General features: G+C 42.9%; 1 protein-coding gene across 1 annotated transcript in view; it reads left to right on the top strand.

The window, feature by feature from the left end:
• Positions 1–22167, top strand: part of ELMOD3 (ELMO domain containing 3) — a 46190-nt gene extending 24023 nt beyond the window's left edge. Inside the window, exons 8-13 of the mRNA XM_073622193.1 lie at positions 3665–3788; positions 7304–7426; positions 8284–8414; positions 9091–9167; positions 11411–11538; positions 15691–22167. Coding sequence (XP_073478294.1) covers positions 3665–3788; positions 7304–7426; positions 8284–8414; positions 9091–9167; positions 11411–11538; positions 15691–15911 — 804 coding nt within the window. The 3' untranslated portion in view covers positions 15912–22167. The remainder of the gene's footprint in view (positions 1–3664; positions 3789–7303; positions 7427–8283; positions 8415–9090; positions 9168–11410; positions 11539–15690) is intronic.
• Positions 22168–22713: the final 546 nt, after the last annotated feature.

Genomic DNA, 22713 nt, shown 5'->3' with positions numbered 1-22713 from the left:
CCTCCTATCTAAACGGTCACAACATACATATTTAGGGGTAACCCCATTAAGTGCAGGAAATAACCAGGGCAAATATGCATTAACTCTGCATTAAAATCATCCTGGGCATCTGTTGGCAATCAAAAAGGGCTAAGAGCCCCAGTAAGAGAAAAGGGAAACAGAGAGAAAGAGAAATAAGAAGGAGATGGGGAGAAAAAGAAGTGGAGGGGCAAGAGAGAGATATTGTGAAAAAGTTCAATATTGTACACTCATGGTGTCGCACTCTCTAATCAGCTAATTTACTCAAAACACCTGTAAAGGTTTCCTGAGCCTTTAAATGGTCTCTCAGTCTGGTTCATTAGGTTACACAGTCATGGGGAAGACTGCTGACTTGACAGTTGTCCAGAAGACAGTCATTGGCACGAAGGGTAAGTCACAAAAGGTCATTGCTAAAGAATCTGCCTGTTCACAGAGTGCTTTATCCAAGCATATTAATGGAAAGTTGAATGGAAGGAAAAAGTGTGGTAGAAAAAGGTACACACCCAACAGGGATAACTGCAGCATTGAGAGGATTGTGAAACAAAGGCCATTCAAGAATTTGGGGGAGATTCAAAAGGAGTGGACCATGACTGGTGTCAGTGCTTCAAGAGCCACCACACACATAGACGTATCCAGGACATGGTCTACAACTGTTGCATTCCTTGTGTCCAGCCACTCCTGACCCAGAGACAATGTCAGAAGCATCTTACCTGGACTAAGGAGAAAAAGGACTGGACTGTTGCTCAGTGTTCCAAAGTCCTCTTTTCGGATGAAAGTAAATTTTGCATTTCAATTGGAAATCAAGGTCCCAGAGTCTGGAGGAAGAGTGGAGAAGCACAGAATCCAAGTTGCATGAGGTTCAGTGTGAAGTTTCCACAGTTGTTGATCATTTGGGGCGCCATGTCATCTGCTGGTGTTGGTCCACTGTGTTTTATCAAGTCCAAAGTCAGCGCAGCCCTCTGCCTGGAAATTCAAGAGCACTTCATGCTTCCCTCTGCTGACCAGCTTTATGGAGATGCTGATTTCATTTTCCAGCAGGACTTGACACCTGCCCACACTGCCAAAAGTTCCAATACCTGGTTTAATGATCATGGTATCACTGTGCTTGATTGGCCAGCAAACGCGCCTGACCTAAACCCCATAGAGAATCTGTGGGATATTGTCAAGAGGAAGATGAGAGACACCAGACCCAACAATATAGACGAGCTGGAGGCCCCTATCAAAGCAACCTGGGCTTCCATAACAAAACCAGAGAAAATTCCCAGCTCAACTCGCCAACCAGTCTGCTTACCCACCGAATTAACCTGTCCCAACAGTATGCGTTAAAAACTGGGGCTTAGTTAGAACACATTTGCAAACGCATGCATAAACTGCAAGGCCTCTTCCCGACACCCTGTATCACTTGTAGTCCTAGCCTTCTAAATTTACGAGGGTCTCCACAATGGAAGCACATGCATTCTAATGAATGGATTATTTCATGCCTTTGCTCTTCCATGTGCTCCTTGCTGTTAAGACCAGTTATAGGTGGGGGCAGGGGTCATCTCTTTGTTACTGGTATAAATTTGGTTAGGAGACACACTGGGCACCTTTTTTGACATTGTGCTATGTGCTGGGTGTCCAATGTGCCCCTGTGCCTTTTTAAGGAGGATTGGGCTACCTCCAGGCCCACCTGCCCCTTATCGATCCATTAGAATACATGTGCTTCCATTGTGGAGACCCTCATAAATTTAGACGGTTAGGACTGTAAGTGATACAGGGTGCCGTGAAGAGGCCTTGCAGCTTATGCATGCGTTTGCAAATGTGTGCTAACTAAACCCCTGTTTTTAACGCATAATGTTGGACAGGTTCGTTCGGTTGGTAAGCAGATTGGTTTGTGAGTTGAGCTGGGAAGTCTCTCTGGTTTTGTCTTTTATGCGTTTGCCATTCCATGTGCTCCTTGCTGTGAAGGCCAGTTATAGGTGGGGCAGGGGCCATCTCTTTGTTACTGGGCATCCATAACACCTAAGCAGTGCCAAAGGCTGATCGCCTCCATGCCACACTGCATTGATGCAGTAGTTCATACAAAAGGAGCCTTGACCAAGTATTGATTGCATACTATACTGTACATGGACATACTTTTCAGTAAGCCAACATTTCTGTATTAAAAATTATTTTTTTTTATTGGTCTTATGTAACATTCTAATTTCCTAAGATACGGAATTTTGGGTTTTCACTAGCTGTAAGCCATAATCATCAAAATTAATTAAAAGAAAGAACAGCTTGAAATATATCACTCTGTGTGTAATTAATCTGTATAATATGAGTTTCACTTTTCGATCTGAATTACTGAAATAAATTAACTTTTTGATTTAAATGCACCTGTATATGATTGTTCAGTCTTACTCTGTTTAAACAACAGGTTTTAAAGCAAAACCCAAACCAGTGTAAGTGTCTGAATTTGACCTGCCATTAGGTTATTGCAATCCCTATGCAGCAGAGCTCATGCTGGGGAAGGGAGAAGCTGCACACGAGTCATTCATTTGTGTCGCAGTGCCTCTATCCACGCTATCCCCCTATATGGTTAATGGATAGGTTCATGCATATCATGAATCTATCCATGGCCACCAGGGCCACCTCCTATTCATGCGTCCGGTCCCTTTCAGGGCACTGGGCCCGTGAATTACAGCAGCGGGGGTGTGTTTTTTGTTTGTTTTTGTTTTTTTTTAAGCAAATGAGCCATAGGCTTCAAAATAGGGTGGACTCGTGGCGCAGAGCATTGCGCTCGGAGCCCTCCCAGATGTGTTAGAAAAGCGAATGAATATTCGCTTTTCTAACACTGAATCGCCTCTCCGCCAATCAGGAAGCGCAAGTCTGTTACCCGTTTCCTGATTGGCTGAACGGGCAGGCGATCCTATTGGATGCCTAGCAGATCTTAGAAGGGAAGAGGGCACAGGAGATGCTGCCAGATGCCTGCTGCAGCCTGTCCCAATGTCCGATGTACCTGCCGATCCCCGCCGCCGTTGGGGTAAGTGTCGGTGGACCGGCGGACAGAGGGGGGGGGGGGGAGTGGTTGGTTACCCACCCAAACAAAAAACCACCAGCCGCCACTGCACAGTGCTCAAATGCTAGCAAGGGATATGCATATAGGAGATAGAGTAGAGTTACCGGGGGATGACTTCCTCAGTCTGCTGCTTCTCCTTTTACTGTCAAATCACAGGTTGTGAGAGGGACAAGGCGGAAGAGAAAATTCATGTGTTCATCTGTCCTGCCAGATAGGGCTGTGTTGTGTTGTAAAGCTATGGAAATCTTAGGACTGAGTGGACAGAAACACAGATCCTTTGTGAGATGAAACTTGTATATATTTCACCTTTTTTTAGCTGTTTGTCTTGAGTTTAGCTCTAACGTCTAGTAATAACTGAGAAACTCACTATAGGTTGTCCCATATTGTGATTTTTTTTTTTTTTATATACTTTTCAGCAATGTTTATAATGTACATAGAGAACTGTGCCTTCCATGCATGCAGTTACTCACTTCCCTGGCCACAGTCTAAGAATGAATATTACACGAAGTGAAACCAATATATCATACCTACAAATGCTCCTTTCCTTTCCTCTTTGCAGTGTGGTGTCTCCTGTATGTCTGACCAATTGTTCATTTCCTCCTCCAGAAAAGGATCCAGCCCACGGTGCGGCGCACTGGCCTCTCTGCAATCACTCACCTTCTGTTCGGACCACCGCGGCTTAATAGAGACCTCCACGCAGAGAGAGACTTAGTGCTGGCAATAGCACAATGTAGGTGTTGTGTTTAGTATAGGCTTGTTTGCTTATGTGCAGTTTTCAAATGTTACATTTGGTGATTTCCCCATCCAGGCGTAGGGAAAAAAAAAATCCCTCAGATAACTTATGTGAAAGGGAAACACGTCACTGAACCAGTTAGGGGTAAGGGGGTTCATCTACTAAAGGAGTAGAGCATATTTACTTTGCAACGTTCATTTTCACTTCTCTTCATGAATGAAATGAAGCTGTGCTGGTGTCTTTTTTTTTTTTTTTTTTTTTTTTTAATATTTCTTGCATGTGATTGGGTATTCTTTGCAAAGTAAATATTCAGTTAGTCTCACCCTATTCATTAGGCTAAGTGAAGATTTTCACTTTGTAAAGTGAACATGCTCTACTCCTTCAGTAAATCAACCATGCTATGTTTGGCTTTCAGCTTATGGGAAATGCACTTTGCAGTAAGGGTACAGACAGGCATCTACTGGGTTCCTACTGGGAGGATGCCTTGTATAACTAATACAGGAGAGCCAAATGTGACAGCTGAGCATCAAATCTAATAAGTGGCGTCTCAGTCTCCAACTTGTGTCTTGCATTGTGCAGACAGCAGATCATGTAAGCTCAAAAGACAGAATAAAATGCCCCTATGGTCTAAGGTTTGGGTTCCCCCACCTGGTCTTCTGCTCATATAAGCGCTATGTTCTATCACATAGACTTTTCTGCTTCAACTGATGCCAGCTACAAGCATATGGTCCATTAGGTGGCCCTTTGAGTTCTAATTTTTTTAAATGCACCTGTATATGATTTTTCAGTCTTACTCTGTTTAAACAACAGGTTTTAAAGCAAAACCCCAACCAGTGTAAGTATCTGAATTTGACCTGCCATTAGGTTATTGCAATCCCTATGCAGCAGAGCTCATGCTGGGGAAGGGAGAAGCTGCACACGAGTCATTCATTTGTGTCGCAGTGTCTCTATCCACGCTATCCCCCTATATGGTTAATGGAGAGGTTCATGCATATCATGAATCTATCCATGGCCGCCACGGCCACCTCCTATTCATGCGTCCGGTCCCTTTAAGGGCACTGGGCCCGTGAATTACAGCAAGCAGGGATGTGTTTTTTTTTCGTTTTGTTTTTTTGAAGCAAATGAGCCATAGGCTTCAAAATAGGGTGGACTCGTGGCGCAGAGCATTGCGTTTGGAGCCCTCCCAGATGTGTTAGAAAAGCGAATGAATATTCGCTTTTCTAACACTGAATCGCCTCTCCACCAATCAGGAAGCGCGAGTCTGTTACCTGTTTCCTGATTGGCTGAACAGGCAGGCGATCCTATTGGATGCCTAGGAGATCTCAGAAGGACAGAGGGCACAGGAGACGCTGCCAGATGCCTGCTGCAGCCTGTCCCAATGTCCGATGTGCCTGCCGATCCCCGCCGCCGTTGGGGTAAGTGCCGGTGGACCGGCAGACGGGGGGGGAGTGGTTGGTTACCCACCCAAACAAAAAACCACCAGCCGCCACTGCTCCCAGCAGGGCTGAAGGAAAAAAAACTGACAGCTCAGGAGGAGCCGCTGTACTATCTGACTTTAGTACGGCAATGTCCCCCTGCTGTCCTATTGTGTTCTGACAGGGGGACGACCCCCTCCGCCAGAACACTCCAGTCAGCTCTCTCAGCCATTGGCTGAGAGCGCTGATCGGGAGACGGTCGGCAGACCCTTTTCAGTCATGCCCCTTCGACAGAAGCCAGCCAGACTCCAGTACACACAAGCTGAATGTTGGCTGGTTTCTATTGAACTGGCCAATGCCGCCCGACATTCGGCCCATGTGTACTAGGGTAGTCTCAGCCTTTCACTTTATCCAGGACATTGTTCTCTCATCCTGTTGTCTGGCTCCGGTTCATGAAAAGTACATTTTCCTTCATCACCTAGATGTGGTTCAGGCTGTGTGGGACTATATCTCTCAGCCACTGCTTCTTTCAGAAAGGCTGTTTTGTTTTTTGTTTTTGTCACTTCAGATGGTCCCTGGAAGGACGCCCTTGCGTCATTTCTCCATTTCTAGGTGGCTCAGATAGACCATCATTCAAGCTTATGGTCTAAGGTTTAGGTTCCCCCACCTGGTCTTCTGCTCATATAAGCGCTATGTTCTATCACATAGACTTTTCTGCTTCAACTGATGCCAGCTACAAGCTTATGGTCCATTAGGTGGCCCTTTGAGTTGACAACCCCAGTTCTGTTGTGTCAGCTGGGCCTGCTAGCATTTGCTGTATTGCCCACACCTCAGTTGAACTACTTTTCGAAGTTCTGAAGGTTTTTGAGACTTCTGTGTCCTTCAGTGGACAAGAAAAAAAAAAACAGGATTTCTTTACTGTAAATCCCTTTTCTTGGAGTCCATTCATAGATACAGGTTCCACCACTCTGTGCCTATGAGCATGCTCTCGGTATTATTTTGCTGTAAAACTGAGGCTTGCTGGTAGTAGGAAATATACCCAGGGCTGGCCTATGTTTTTGTTTTGTGCCGTTTGTCGAATTTTCCTGTAGGCAGCAGTATAACCTGAGGGTTTAAACCAGAACTCCCATGTTTCCAGTGACTTCAAAAATGTAGTTTTGGCCAGCATGGTTGAAGTGATTACTTGCTGTGCCCGAAAGGTCCAGCTGCTGTGTATGCTGCAATACAGTGCAGCAGCTTGTGTATACAATAAGCTGTGCTCTGTTCCAGGCCGAGTCGCACACTCTTCACTTGTGTGGCCGGAAAGAAACAGAGACGGTCATGTGGTATATCAGCCATTCAGGAAGCACCTTGTATTTTTATCAATGAATAGAAGACATTTCAATTAATGGAGGTGGAGAGGCGGGCGGTCCCATCAGAGAATGCCTCATAATAAGTACTCATTTTAGCCACGCTGGCCCAAGCTACTTTTTTTTTTTTTTTTAAGTAACTGGAAACCTAGAGTTCTGGTTTAAGATTTCTGGTGTCCTTCAATTAACTCCAAGGGAAAAAAAAGGGATGTTGTGTACAAAAATCCTATTAGCCTTCAAGCACTGATAGTCATAAGGGCCAACATGTTTGATGGTTTGCTTTGTTTACATCAATGCTATAATTAATGGAAGATAGCAATTCTTGCTATCTATTTTGCGAAAAACAAAGCTTAAGGACCCGTTCACATCATAACCCAGTGTGCTGCAAGTCACGTTTCTGGGCACTGAGACCCATTGCATTAGGCAGCCTATTTAAAAGGAATGTCCTGGCAACGCACCAAAACATGGATTCTGTATGATTTTTATGCACAGGGCAACATAATACATAAAATATATGCATCTAAATGTTGTAGTGTGTTATAGCGCAGGTGTGTTGCAAAGCATTTTAGATGTGTGTTGGGGTGCAATTAAATGTGCAGTGCATCGCAGCGAACATCTACAATGTGTTACCATGCATTGCAGTAATACGTGTTGTAACATTAGTCATGGTGAACGTCATGGTGTGCCTGAGCTTTAAGGCTGTATGAAAAGCAGATGTTTTACAATATTTGTTTAATTTCTTACTCAGGTCCATTGGACAGCAGTCAGCAAGTTCATGTTAGAGTCCTGCAGACCATATACAAGAAGATGACAGGCGCCCGCTTTGACTGCCCTTTATATGGATCACACTGGGAGCAATTAGGATTCCAAGGTGAAACGGCAGTTATTCTATTTATTGGTTTATATAGTGGGGTAATGTCTTCTGTAGAGCTGTACAAAGTGAGGGGCTGTAATGACAACATATGCATACACTTGAAACTCTGCTCATGGACCACTGCCTGAACATCCATTCAGTCCTTTAAATCTCATAAATGTTAACTCCATGCAGCTACAGAAAACACAGATAATTACAGAAATATGTGTGTGTGTGTATATGTATATATGTGTGTGTGTATATATATGTGTGTATATATATATATATATATATATATATATATATGTGTATATATATATATATGTATATATGTGTGTATATATATATATGTGTGTGTGTGTGTGTGTGTGTGTATGTATGTATGTATATGTATATATATATATATATTTATTATTATTCTTTCTTGGTATCATCCTCTTGTAATCACCTGTACTGGATGAGGGAGAGGCAACTTTCTGAGCCAATAAATAAGAATCTTCTTTATGGCATTCTGACAGTGGTGCCCCAATTAAAAAAAGGGGGGGGGGGACACTTTCTAGATCCATGATATAATGTATAGTTGGCATAACTGAATACCCAGTAGTTCAGGTTGATGAGTGGATAATGCAAGAGGGCAATCTGGGAATTGTCTGCTATTGGTGAATACATATTTGTGAAATCAATCCAATAGAATTAAGTTTTTCTGTGTTATCCCAATCTATCTTCAAGGGAGGCTTGGTACACAAACTTTCGTTCGCTACATTAAGGAGGTGTTCTAGGCAGCTATTTTTGAATTGAAGTGCTATGAAAATGTCATCACTATGTGCTCCTGTGAACAGTCAGTCTGTAACCATGTACATACTCTTCCCTTGCAGGTATGGATCCTGGAACAGACTTAAGAGCTGCAGGTCTGCTCGGTCTGATGCATCTTCTGTACATGGTGATGGAGCCAAAAACACTGCCCCTGGCACATGATATCTTCCGGCTGTCGCAGCACCACACACAGGTCTCTATGGTCCTTACTGTGCATGGATATTGATTAATGCCTATGACTACTAAAGCAGGGCTTTCACATATTGTTCTTTTTATCCAAGCCATAGTGATTTGTGTATATAAATGGCAAGAGGGATCACAGTTTTATTATGGGGGCAAAATCTATGCAGGTATATAGCACTGTGCACATCTTATTGAACAGTGATCACTGATTTGTGTGATCCACCTAACTGAATTGTGGTTCCCAGTTACTGAGTATGATGAATAATGCAGATGGAGGTCACAATGCTCATGCACTTAGGTACCGTTATCAATACGAGATTGATTATATTACTAGCGTGATGTCACCGTCATGTTTTTTTATTCGTTCATTTGTCTGACTGCAGTTTTTAAACATTTGTATTTTTACCCCGGAAAGTTTGAGGTGTAAGTGAGCCCCTTTATTGGCTAAATTGAGTTATTAAAGATGCAAAGTTTATCCCTAAAGAACCAGTTGCATTCACAGTCAAGTCATTATTTCCTCTGTGAACTGTCAATCAGTGGTGTAGATATCAGATCATATGGTAAGAAAAACAGCAGATTGGCCAACTGTCACCTCATGTTTGCATCATGTAGAAAATGATAATACACAATGTGCATTAGTACTACATGATTCTTATTTGTGTAACTCTCTTGTCTCTCTTGTCCAGAATTTTCCCTTCTGTATAATGTCCATAAACATCACCAGGATATGTATACAGACCCTGAGAGAGGAGCGGGTGTCAAGGTGAGCAGGTTTATATGGGTGCATCAGGCTTCATTCACACTTGCGGATGGAGCGGTCACCAATTACATGCGCGAACTTCGGCGGTTAGCTGCGAGAGGCAGACCTATTGAAAGCAATGGAAGGCTGCTGGCTCCCACTGCTAATTGTGACCATTCGCATGTTGGAGTGATCACCTGTGAGTGCTTGGCCCTGGACACAGACAGTCTGCTTCCAGGGCTGATTACCCGCAGGTGATCACTCCATGAGCGATTACACGCAAGTGGCTGCAATTAGCTGCAGAAGCCGGCAGCCTCCCATTGCTTTCAATGAGGCTGCCTCATACAGCTATTCACCGGGAACCCCCATTGGGGTTCTCGCATGTAATCAGTGTCGGTCCCATTCACAAGTATGAATGGGGCTTTATACAGTTCATGGGCTTGTGGGGACCCCCTTCCAAAACTATTGGCATTATTAAGGAGTCTCCCCAACTTTCCCCCATCCCCTTATGCAGCTATAACAGCCTTTGGCCATTTGGTAATGTTTTTGAGTGTATCTGTAAAAATGTGTGTCCATTCAGCCAAAAGAGCAGTTGTGAGGTCAGGTACTGATGTTGCGAGAGAAGACCTGGCTCACAATTGACGTTCCAAAACATCCCAAAGGTGTTTAACAGGGTTGGAGTCAGGCCATTCGAGTTCCTCCACACCAAACTCCTCAAACCATGTCTTTTATATTTACATTTTTGTAAATATTTTATTATATCTTTTCATGTGACAACACTGAAGAAATGACACTTTGCTACAATGTAAAGTAGTGAGTGTACAGCTTGTATAACAGTGTAAATTTTCTGTCCCCTCAAAATAACTAAACACACAGCCATTACTGTCTAAACCGCTGGCAACAAAAGTGAGTACACCCCTAAGAGAAAATGTCCAAATTGGGCCCAAAGTGTTAATATTTTGTATGGCCACCATTATTTTCCAGCACTGCTTAACCCTCTTGGGCATGGAGTTCACCAGAGCTTCACAGGTTGCCACTGGAGTCCTCTTCCACTCCTCCATGATGACATCACAGAGCTGGTGGATGTTAGAGACCTTGTGCTCCTCCACCTTCCATTTGAGGATGCCCCACAGATGCTCAATAGGGTTTAGGTCTGGAGACATGCTTGACCAGTCCATCACCTTTACCCTCAGCTTCTTTAGCAAGGCAGTGGTCATCTTGGAGGTGTGTTTGGGGTTGTTAACTGTAGCTCACCAGTGCCTGCAGCACTCATGCAGCCCCACACCCTGACACTCCCACCACCATGCTTGACTGTAGGCAAGACACACTTTTTTTGTACTCCTCACCTGGTTGCTGCCACACACGCTTGACACCATCTGAACCAAATAAGTTTATCTTGGTCTCATCAGACCACAGGACATGGTTCCAATAATCCATGTCCTTAGTCTGCTTGTCTTCAGCAAACTGTTTGCGGGCTTTCTTGTGCATCATCTTTAGAAGAGGCTTCCTTCTGGGATGACAGCCATGCAGACCAATTTGATGCAGTGTGAGGCGTATGGTCTGAGCATTGACAGGCTGACCCCCCCACCCCTTCAACCTCTGCAACAATGCTGGCATCACTCATACGTCTATTTCCTAAAGACAACCTCTGGATATGATGCTGAGCACATGCACTCAACTTCTTTGGTCGACCATGGTGAGGCCTGTTCTGAGTGGAACCTGTCCTGTTAAACCGCTGTATGGTCTTGGCAATCTTCTTATAGCCTAAGCCATCTTTATGTAAAGCAACAATTCTTTTTTTCAGATCCTCAGAGAGTTCTTTACCATGAGGTGCCATGTTAAATTTCCAGTGAACTTCCAGTTATTATGAGAGAGTGAGAGCGATAACACCAAATTTAACACACCTGCTCCCCATTCACACCTGAAACCTTGTAACACCGAGTCACATGACCCTGGGGAGGGAAAATGGCTAATTGGGCCCAATTTGGACATTTTCACTTAGAGGTGTACTCACTTTTGTTGCCAGTGGTTTAGACATTAATGGCTGTGTGTTGAGTTATTTTGAAGGGACAGCAAATTTACACTGTTATACAAGCTGTACACTCACTACTTTACATTGTAGCAAAATGTCATTTCCTCAGTGTTGTGACATGAAAAGATGTAATAAAATATTTACAAAAATGTGAGGGGTGTACTCACTTTTGTGAGATACTGTGTGTGGCACATTCTATACTTGTATGTATGAATATCTGAAATTAATTTTACAGGGAGTGCAACCGGAGACAACAAGTCTTTGCTGTACTGAATGATCTCTATGTGGCCATTTTCTACCACCTCTACCATGTGTGGAAGACACAGAACAAAACCATCAGTGACTCCGGCTTCATCCTCAAAGGTGACGAGAGTTTTATTGTACTGTATTTTCTGTGATGGGGTACATGTCTGTGTAGTTTGTAAGTGTCTACAGAAAAATATACACTTATCATCCATAACATTATTATTATTATTATGAACACTGAGCGGTAAAGTGAATAACATTGACTTTCTTGTTACAATGGCACCTGAAAGTGTGTGGAATGTATTGGGCAGCAAGTGCATGGGCAGGAGTGACGTCATCCCCGCCCGGCCAATGAAAGCAGCCGGCAATCGAAACCTGGAAGATGTCAGCGGCCGGGCAGGGAGCTCAGGAATGCTGCATCGCTAGAGCCGAGGTGAGTATAATTCTGTTTTAAGTCAGCCCTAGACATTATTCCTTAAGAGATGAAAAGTGGAAGTTTACCCATAACCGTTTAAGAATTATTATTCTTTAACAAAAGAACTTACATTCCACATTAATAATTATGCTACCAAAATGTGTGCTGTAAATTGCCTTCAGCATTGCTCCTTGTTCTTCTTGCTGGAGGCCGCCATTTTGTTGAAACCCAGAGCAATCTCCTTGGTATCAAAAAGTATGTTACTTTCTGTAATTAAAATGTGTGCATTTCCAGCCTTGATTGTATATCTTGGCTCAGTTAGACAGGAAGTCTGACAGTGAAAGGAGACCCTATTAGGGAGATAAGATGATACACTCTCCTTGTACGATTAACCCTTTTGTATCTCCCTGGCAGCAGAGTTTGTCCTGTCTCTGCTCCCTTTCCTGCTTTTCTTTTCTCCCTCCCTTATCTATGTTCCCTCAGCATAGTCTGTGTCATTCCTGTTGCTTTCTTCCCGATTCAGGAGCAATAAATCTTAAAGCTGTCAGCTGATTGGCCTCTAGTGGCTCTGGTTTTGCGCACAGTGCCAATAATAGAGAGCAACTGAGCATGTGCAGAGCAGGATGAGACTGATTTTAAACAGTATAGCCACCTATTTTTAATGTTTTATATAGCTATACCTGCAAAAGGGGCCCAGCCTTAAGTGATCTATTGGACTTTAAGATAAGTTGTAAAATATTTCTGAAAATGAACACATAACTCCTCACCCTATCCTCCCTGTTAGCATTAATCCTTTAAGCGATTTTCGCCCGCCGCATGTCATATGACGTCCTTGACTTTGAGCGTTGATATCTGAATGATGTCTGCAGTTACAGAAATTATTCAGATATCTTCTTTTTCAGCCAGCGATTCCCTACTGTTCAGCTGCTTGATCGTACTTCCGGGTGGCGAGAGGGAATGCCCCCCCCCCCCCCCTTCCTGCCACCCTACGGTGCTTCTCCGGGCTCGCCGCTGCCATTGGCGAACCGGAGAAGGGATCTGCCGGCCCCGGATGCTGACTTCCGGTGGAGTCTCTATGGTTCTTCGGAGGCCGGGCACGATATTATAACGTCACGCCCAGCCTCTGAATTCGAAGCTGAGATCGTTTTTTTCTTTTTGTTTTTTTGGGATTTCAGGCTTTCCAGCCTAGAGATGAGATGTGGGGACTTATTGACCCCATATCTCACTATAAAGAGGACCTGTCATGCTTATCCCTATTACAAGAGATGTTTACATTCCTTGTAATAGGAATAAAAGTTATACAAAAAAAAGTGTCAAACTAGAAAAATAAAATTAACAATAAAAAAAAAATTTAAAGGGCCCTGTTCCCGTGTGCTTGCACGCGGAAGCAAACGCTTCTACATAAGTTACGTCGTTCAAATCACATATATTTGAGGTATCACCGTGAACGCTAGAAGGAGAGCAATAATTCTAGCCCTAGACCACCTCTGTAACTCAAAACATGTAACCAGTAAAAAAAATTTTAAAGCGTCGCCTATGGGGATTTTTAAGTACCAAAGTTTGGCGCCATTCCACAAGCGTGTGCAATTTTGAAGAGTGACATGTTGGGTATTTATTTACTCGTTGTAACATCTTTCACATTATGCAAAAAAAATTGGGCCAACTTTACTGTTTTTTTTTTTTTTTTTAAAGCATGAAACTGTTTTTTTTTTTTCCTCAAAAAAAAAGCATTTGAAAAATTGCTGTGTAAATACCGTGCGCACTAAAAAATTTTCACGACTGCCATTTTATTCTCTTGGGTCTCTGCTAAAAAAAATATAATGTTTTGGGGTTCTATGTAATGTAGGCACATGGTAAATTAACCCCTACCCTGACCTTCATCCTATCCAAATGTACCCATTACTATTTTAGGACAGTGAGAATAGGGAGGAAGTCATTTTATCCTTTGTAACCTCTGATACGGAGCTTACACATAGTTACATCTTCTGACTCTGATGGAGTAGTGAAGCAAAGGAGAGTATTACCAAGTGGAAGGTTGTTCTTACAAGAGAACCTGTTGCTTGCAAAAAAACACTGTATGGCTATATTACAGTATATTAGGTTCTCAAAATAAAAAGCCAGATTATGTAAATGGTGTAACACATGTTCATCCTCCATATCGTTGCTGTATATGTAACTTACAGTCATGGCCAATAATATTGACACCCCTGCATTTCTGTCAGATAACACACCACTTCACCAAGAAAATTGTTGAAATTACAAATGTTTAGGCATTCTCATGTTTATTTCTTTTGTTTGTATTGGTATGACACAAAAAAGTGGAGAAACAAAAAGCCAACCCTTACACATTCCATGCAAAACTCCAAAAAATGGACTGGACAAAATTATTGACACCCTCAATTTTTAATATTTGGTAGCATACCTCTTGGAAAAAAATAACTCAAATCAATCGCTTCCTATAACCATCAATTAGTTTCTTACACCTCTCTACTGGAATTTTGGACCACTCTTCTTTCACCAACTGATCCAGGTCTCTCGATTGGAAGGGTTCCTTTTCCCAACTGCTGTTTTGAGACTTCTCCACAGGTGCTCCATGAGATTTAGATCTGGACTCCTTGCTGACCAGTTCAGTACTCTCCGGTGCTTTGTTCTAAACTATTTCTGGGTGCTTTGGGTCATTGTCCTACTGTAAGACCCATGACCTCTGATGGAGACCCAACTTTCCGACACTGGTCCCCAATATTGCACCCTAGAAAATGGTAATCTTTAGATTTCCTAATGTCATGCACACGACCAAGATATCGAGTGCCTGGAGCAGCAGCAAAGCAATCCCAAAGCATCAGTGAACCTCCACCATGTTTGACTGTATTCTTTTCTTTAAAAGCCTCATTTCTTTTTCTGAAAACAGCAGAATGATGGGCTTTACCAAAAAGCTGTCTTTTTGTTTCGTCTGTCCACAGCACATTCTCCCAAAAGGATTTTGGCTTCCTCAGGTAAGTTTTGTCAAAACTCCAATCTGGCTTTTTCATGTTTTTGTATGAGCAGTGGGGTCCTCCTGGGTCTCCTACCATAGCGTCCCTTTTCATTCAAATGGCGACATATAGTGGGACCTGACACAGTTGTACCCTGTACCTGAAGGTCAGCTTGAATTTGTCTGGAAGTTGATAGAGATTCTTTATTTACCATTAGAACAATCCTTCATTGCGATCTTTGATCAATTGTTCTCTTTCGTCCACGTCCAGGGAGATTAGCTACAGTGCCATGGGCTGTAAACTTCTTGGCAATGTTATGCACAGTGGACACAGGAACATTAAGAGATGAACTTGTAACCTTGAGATTGTCCATGCTTTTCCACAATTTTTGTTCTCAAATACTCAGACAATTCTTTGCTGCTCTTTCTCTTCTCCATGCTCTGTGTGGCACACAGACACACACAACAGAAAGGTTGAGTCAGTTTTTCACCATTTGAACTGGTTGCCGGGGTGATTTCTATATTGTCAGCACTTGTTACTTGATACATGTGAGCTTAATTACAAATTACGGGAGCATCACAAACTTGGAATGCAATTATTTCTTACATTTTGAGAAGGTGCCAATAATTTTGTCCAGTCAATTTTTGGAGTTTTGCATGGAATGTGTCAGATTTGGCCGTTTGTTTCTCCACTTTTTTGTGTCGTACCAATACAAAAAAAAGAAATAAACACGAGAATGCCTAAACATTTGTTATTGCAACACTTTTCTGGGTGAAGAGGTGCATTATTTGACAGAAATGCAGGGGTGCCAATATTTTTGGCCAGGACTGTACATACAGAAAATACCATCATTATCATTTCATCTATTTTTCTCTATTGTAGAACTTGAGACATTTGCCAAGAGAAAACCTAAAGATCTTTTACGCCAGCTGGAGGCATATATCAAAGAGCGCCCTTTACCTAAAGATCTACCCCTGGAAATCTGGGCCCAGCACTCCTCGGAGCAGCGGATCTCCAGCCATGAGGGCAGTAACGGACAGGCTGGGGGGATGTGTTTCACCGGGGTGTGTGAGCAACAGGTGCAGGAGGACCGTCTCATTTGAAGCCACCTCTGAGCATGCTGGAGGCATGAAGGTGTATGTGATCACCAATGTTGGCTATGTAAGCCACGCGCCATCCATGTTGTGCATTGGGTGTGACTGCCAGGAATGTGGACTGCAGATAAAAAAGCACCATTTGTGTACTGCTTAAATAGAGCCTAGTTTATAGCTCATGTGTACCACATGTAAAACCTAAGCTGCAGATCACGTCTGACGTGACTAACGTTATATGCTCAGGGCATATCACCCAGGCTGATTCCAGTATGGAAACAACATTTAGGCACAAAGAAAACAGCAAGGATGCCAGCATATATTATAGAAGCTGGAGATCAGTAACTAAGCTAATAGTGTAGGCAGCGAGGCTAATATGAGAGTGGTGATGGATCAAGCAGTGAATAGTAATACTGAGGCCATTTACAATACATTAACCAGTGACCATGCATGTCATACTACCATGTGTGCTGGCATTCCTGGGGTATGGTGCATGCTATAGCCAAGCCATTCAGGTAGAGGGTTGTACATGGCAACACTTCCCTTGCTTCCTGTTACAGAATGGCACAAACCACTCAAAAAATAATTGGTGGAGGTGGTACTGTTTTCATTTTACTGAACTCCAATTCTAAGCTACCCAAGTTCTCTTGTCTGTAAGCTCTAAGCAACAGGCATTCGTTAGAGCTGTAGTTAAGAATCCTATAACAGACGGAATGTAAGCTTGATTAAAGACACAGTACTCTAGGGTATCAGCTAGGTGCCCCTTCTTCTGTGTCTAGGGTATCAGCTAGGTTCCCCCTCTTCTGTGTCTAGGGTATCAGCTGAGTGCCCCCTCTTCTGTGTCTAGGGTATCAGCTAGGTTCCCCCTCTTCTGTGTCTAGGGTATCAGCTGAGTGCCCCCTCTTCTGTGTCTAGGGTAGCAGCTAGGTTCCCCCTCTTCTGTGTCTAGGGTATCAGCTAGGTTCCCCCTCTTCTGTGTCTAGGGTATCATCTGAGTGCCCCCTCTTCTGTGTCTAGGGTATCATCTGAGTGCCCCCTCTTCTGTGTCTAGGGTATCAGCTGAGTGCCCCCTCTTCTGTGTCTAGGGTATCAGCTAGGTGCCCCCTCTTCTGTGTCTAGGGTATCAGCTAGGTTCCCCCCCTTCTGTGTCTAGGGTATCAGCTGAGTGCCCCCTCTTCTGTGTCTAGGGTATCAGCTAGGTTCCCCCTCTTCTGTGTCTAGGGTATCAGCTGAGTGCCCCCTCTTCTGTGTCTAGGGTATCAGCTAGGTGCCCCTTCTTCTGTGTCTAGGGTATCAGCTAGGTTCCCCCTCTTCTGTGTCTAGGGTATCAGCTGAGTGCCCCCTCTTCTGTGTCTAGGGTAGCAGCTAGGTTCCCCCTCTTCTGTGTCTAGGGTATCAGCTAGGTTCCCCCTCTTCTGTGTCTAGGGTATCATCTGAGTGCCCCCTCTTCTGTGTCTAGGGTATCAGCTGAGTGCCCCCTCTTCTGTGTCTAGGGTATCAGCTAGGTTCCCCCCCTTCTGTGTCTAGGGTATCAGCTGAGTGCCCCCTCTTCTGTGTCTAGGGTATCAGCTGAGTGCCCCCTCTTCTGTGTCTAGGGTATCAGCTGAGTGCCCCCTCTTCTGTGTCTAGGGTATCAGCTGAGTGCCCCCTCTTCTGTGTCTAGGGTATCAGCTAGGTGCCCCCTCTTCTGTACAGCATAATATGTACAAAGCGGGGTGGCACAGCTTCAATAAAGCAAACCTGTCATTACAAAACAACAAGTGCAGAGTAAGCCTCAGTCACACTAGCAGCACATACCTACATACATGCAGTGTACCTAAACATGCATTTAACATGGTAACTGATGATGTCATGCTTTAGTGCAGAACGCATTTACCTGTGTTGTGCAAAGAAGCCAAAAATGCATTTGAAGTCAGGACAGGTAACACAGCTTGTTATTAGCGGATGTCGATAAAAACGATTGTCCAATTCTCTGCAGGCAGTTTTTGAGACATGTCAATGCATGCAATGTGGTGCCAGTTGTGTGTATATAAAGTTATGAATAGCCAGAAGTAATCTAAGATGTCTGGCTCTGTTGACAGTGCAGATAATTAAAAACAACAAGTTACATAAACTGATCACAAATTGTTGTTGTTGGTTCACTAAAGATCATCCTTTTCATGTCAAGATGTTAAATCATTTTCAGATCTTATTAAAAATGAGCCCATGTGTGGCCCAGCTAAATGTTGAGGGTCAATGCTGGAGAAGTATAATGCTGTCCATGTTGGTATATGACCAGTCTGATAAACAGAGCTACCTATGAGAGCTTTTGATCAACTGTGCAGGAAAGATGGGATCCTTAGAAGTCCTCTTTTCACCTGCTGTGCGAATTTACAGTTCATTGTATGTTAGGTGGTCTCCCCTTAGGCTTTGAGTAACTCTTACTTAACTCTAGTCAAGAGATGAGCAGGAAACGGGAATTGGCCAAAACTTTAGCCAAACTTTACAAGTCTGCCAATCAGTTCTGGTACTTTTTGTTCTTTGGATGATTATTTGGCTACATATGCTATCAGGACTGCTACAAGTTTTTGTATATTTCTGTAATAATTAATTAGCCTTGGTGTATAAATATCCTAAGCCTAACTTGGACTTGATTTGAGTAACAAACAGGTCCAGATGGAAAATCGGTAGTCAAGACAAAGTCTACCAGTTAAATAAGATCTTCCGGAATGAGTCAGACGTCTACATCTGGGCACAATGAGGGTAGCGATGTGCATTGCAGCCTAGTTATCTTTATCCCAAGCTGGCGCACATCTGCTACTTGCACTCATATTTACAGCTAGCCTGTTGCTGTGAAAATCCTGTATAGACTTCTGTAGAGCCAACAACTAATTCTGGCTAAATGGAGAGCACTGCACAAGCAGTAAAAGTTTGCTGGCTCTGCAACTTGCATGCAAAGCTATCTCAGATGAGGTCAAATCATTATGGCCTGTGCCCTGGTCCAGGGATCTAGCATTCCCAGAGTTCTTCTTTAAATGGAATCTAATTTACAATTAGAGGGACTGTTAGGCTTGTCTGTTTTGCACATTTAACAAAAATGAATTGCAAGCCCCCTTTATAGTGGACTTAATAGGTCCCTTAAGAAAAGTAAAACTGGGGGTTGATGAAAACCTTGAATGTATGAATAAATGTATGTCCTATTTGCTGGTTTAGGGGCCCAAATTTACTCATTGACACTGTAGGCCTGAGCAGGTGTGTGTGAAAAGTAAGTGTACATTAACTCAGAGATGCGAATTTCAGGAGCTTAAAGTGGAAAATCAGGAACAAAAATATTTATTTTGTATACCTCTAATACATGCACATCCCTCATGTTTTGTTTCCTAGTGCTGCAAGTACATACAAAATACCTGATGATCCCACCAGAAATCCAGTGAGCTCCTAACCTCTGGCTTAAGCCAGCAACACTGCTTTGCTGCACTGAAATATCAGGCAGGATTGTCAGTCCTGCCTTAGTTCTCCCCTGCTGGACTTCAGAATACCTCCCCCTTATGTTATGGAGGGTCGTGTAGGCCAAGGGAAGAACTAAGGCAGGGCTGACAATGTTGCTTGATATTTCTATACAGCAGAGTCAGTGTGCTATAATAGTACCGCTGTGTTTTGGCTGCTCTCTCCCTGTTAAAGATCTGTGTAAACCATCCATCACACCTACCTACTGCACTACTATCATTTGTAAACCATCCATCACACCTACCTACTGCACTACTATCATTTGTAAACTATTCATCACACCTACCTACTGCACTACTATCATTTGTAAACTATACATCACACCTACCTACTGCACTACTATCATTTGTAAACTATCCATCACACCTACCTACTGCACTACTATCATTTGTAAACTATACATCACACCTACCTACTGCACTACTATCATTTGTAAACTATACATCACACCTACCTACTGCACTACTATCATTTGTAAACCATCCATCACACCTACCTACTGCACTACTATCATTTGTAAACCATCCATCACACCTACCTACTGCACTACTATCATTTGTAAACCATCCATCACACCTACCTACTGCACTACTATCATTTGTAAACCATCCATCACACCTACCTACTGCACTACTATCATTTTGTAAACTATACATCACACCTACCTACTGCACTACTATCATTTGTAAACTATACATCACACCTACCTACTGCACTACTATCATTTGTAAACCATACATCACACCTACCTACTGCACTACTATCATTTGTAAACCATCCATCACACCTACCTACTGCACTACTATCATTTGTAAACCATCCATCACACCTACCTACTGCACTACTATCATTTGTAACTTCATGAAATTATTCTGCAACAGTTTCTCTGTTTTCTACTGAAACATAGAAAGAGCCTCCATCCGGTGAGCAGTGTCCAGCAGCAGAGGACCTCTATCTTAGATCTGTTTGAGTCAAGCTTGTGCACCATTGGTGTGCATAGAGCCCAGCTAAAGGGAATTTCCATATTGTATCTTGGAAAACCCCTTTCTAATGCCGCGTACACACGATCGCACATTCCGACAACAAAGTCCATGTTTTTTTTCCGACGGATGTCAAACTTGTCTTGCATACACACGGTCACACAAATCTTGTCGAAAATTCCGAACGTCAAGAACGCGGTGACGTACAACACATACAACGAGCCAAGCAAAATGAAGTTCAATAGCCAGTGCGGCTCTTCTGCTTGATTCCAAGCATGCGTGGAATTTTTGTGCGTCGGAATTGTGTACACACAATCAGAATTTCCGACAACAGATTTTGTTGTTGGAAAATTTGAGATCCAGATCTCAAATTTTGTTTGTCGTAAATTCCGACGGAAAATGTCCGATGGAGCCTACACAGGGTTGGAATTTCCGACAATAAGCTCCCATCGAACATTTCCCGTCGGAAAATCCGACCGTGTGTACGTGGCATAAGGATGAAGTCTACTAAGCTTACTTTTAAATCCTTTAATGTTTTTTAGAGTTATGTCTGGATTTAATTTTTGGGAAGCACTAAAACTTTTTTCCATATTGATGACACATTGCCAAATTCTCTAGAGCAGCCATTTTTTTTCTTTTGTGCCCTCCTACATACAACTCTCGCTAAAATCGGTCAAAAATAATCTGTACTGTTATCAACAGAAATGATTTGTATTTCTGTGCTGGGTTAGAATAAAAAATCTGTTCTGTGTCTGTTGAGCTGTGAGGACAAAGATGGAAGTCCTCCAGCTATATGACCAACGTGTGGCAGTGGCTTCCATTTGTTTTTGTTTTTTTTTAGATAGTGGCGGTTGTTTGCATGTTTAATTGTTCAAAAGTTGGGCACAGTTGCCTAAAATTAGTTGTTTGTGTATGTGTGTCCAGTCTGTTGAAAGAGTTTTCACCTGTAGAAGGAAAATGAAGAGAATAATTTGATTGGTGTTAGTGGACAACAAGAACAGTTCTTCCTTTGGCAGGAAGCCTGAAAAAAAGATTCAAGGAAAACTGAGTATTTACCAACAGCAATCAGATTCCAGCAGTCATTTTGAAGTGTGTTTCCGTGAATAGAATGAATGTGTTTTATAGTTACAAATATGCTGTATTTTTTGTGTTCTCCTTTCAATTGTCATTTCCTGTCGCTGGAAGGTGACGTAAAGCCAAAAATGGAATAGGCTATGGGGCTCATTACATTTCAGTTCTCCTAAAATCTCTAAATGAAATAAAGCTCATAAGGCTTGTTTAATGTGAAATTGAACACCTGATTCGTTATTGCAGACAACATCGCCATCTGATTTATTTCTCCAGCTTTCTACCATATGCCTGTCGTCTGCTCAATATAGGACATTTCCAGTAGTGTCCCTTGTGCCACAAATGTCTTTTATCAATGTATCATTTTTTTTATTTGTGATAAATATTATATAGCCTAAATCCACCAATCAGAATGTAAGCTGTCACTATTTGGTGCAGATGAGAGAAAAGCACTTTATACAAATAGCTGTTTGGGGTAGAGGGATTGGGACCAGATTTTAGGTTTAAAAGGAGCTTTTAACATAAAGCCGGAAAATATTTTTTGAACAATGTTATGGAGTTTTAATTAAATGTAAAATTATTTTGGAATACTTGCTGTATGTGATCTGTAGGACATGGACATAGTAACATGATGCTATGTAATTTGTGCATGTGCAATAGTGAATCTGTGCATGTTACTTTAAATGAATGCAGCTTTGTACACATTCCCAGAATAAAATGTCTTACAAAACCTTTTTTTTCTCCTGTTTTCACTCATTATGGAGTATGAATCGCACATTAAAGAGACAATGTAGTGGGTTGATTTACTAAAACTGGAGGGTGCAAAATCTGGTGCAGCTCTGCATAGAATCAATCAGCTTCCAGGTCCCGTCCCCCCCATAACCAGGCCATTTTTTGTGATAAGGCACTGCGTTACTTTAACCGCTTGCCAACCGCCTCCTGTAGATATACGTCAGCAGAATGGCATGGCTGGGCAAAGTAACGTACCTGTACGTCCCTTTGAATTTCCCGCCGTGCGCGCGCCGCCTGCCGAGAGCTCCATGACTGGGGCCGCGGACTCCGCCGGATGTCCGCAATCGTGTCATGGAGCTGAAGAACGGGGAGATGCCAGTGTAAACACAGCATCTCCCCGTTCTGCCTAGTGACAGGGCACCGATCATCTGCTCCCTCTCATTGGGAGCAGTGATCAGTGTCGTGTCACTGCTAGCCCATCTCCAATTAGAATCACTCCCTAGGACACACTTAACCCCTCCCTGCCCCCTAGTGGTCAACCCCTTCAC

Source organism: Aquarana catesbeiana, linkage group LG03 (genome assembly GCF_042186555.1).
Source record: "Aquarana catesbeiana isolate 2022-GZ linkage group LG03, ASM4218655v1, whole genome shotgun sequence".
In the NCBI taxonomy this organism is placed as follows: Eukaryota; Metazoa; Chordata; class Amphibia; order Anura; family Ranidae; genus Aquarana; species Aquarana catesbeiana.
The sequence above is the reverse complement of the archived record's forward strand: the minus strand, read 5'-3'. Positions and strand labels throughout refer to the sequence as shown.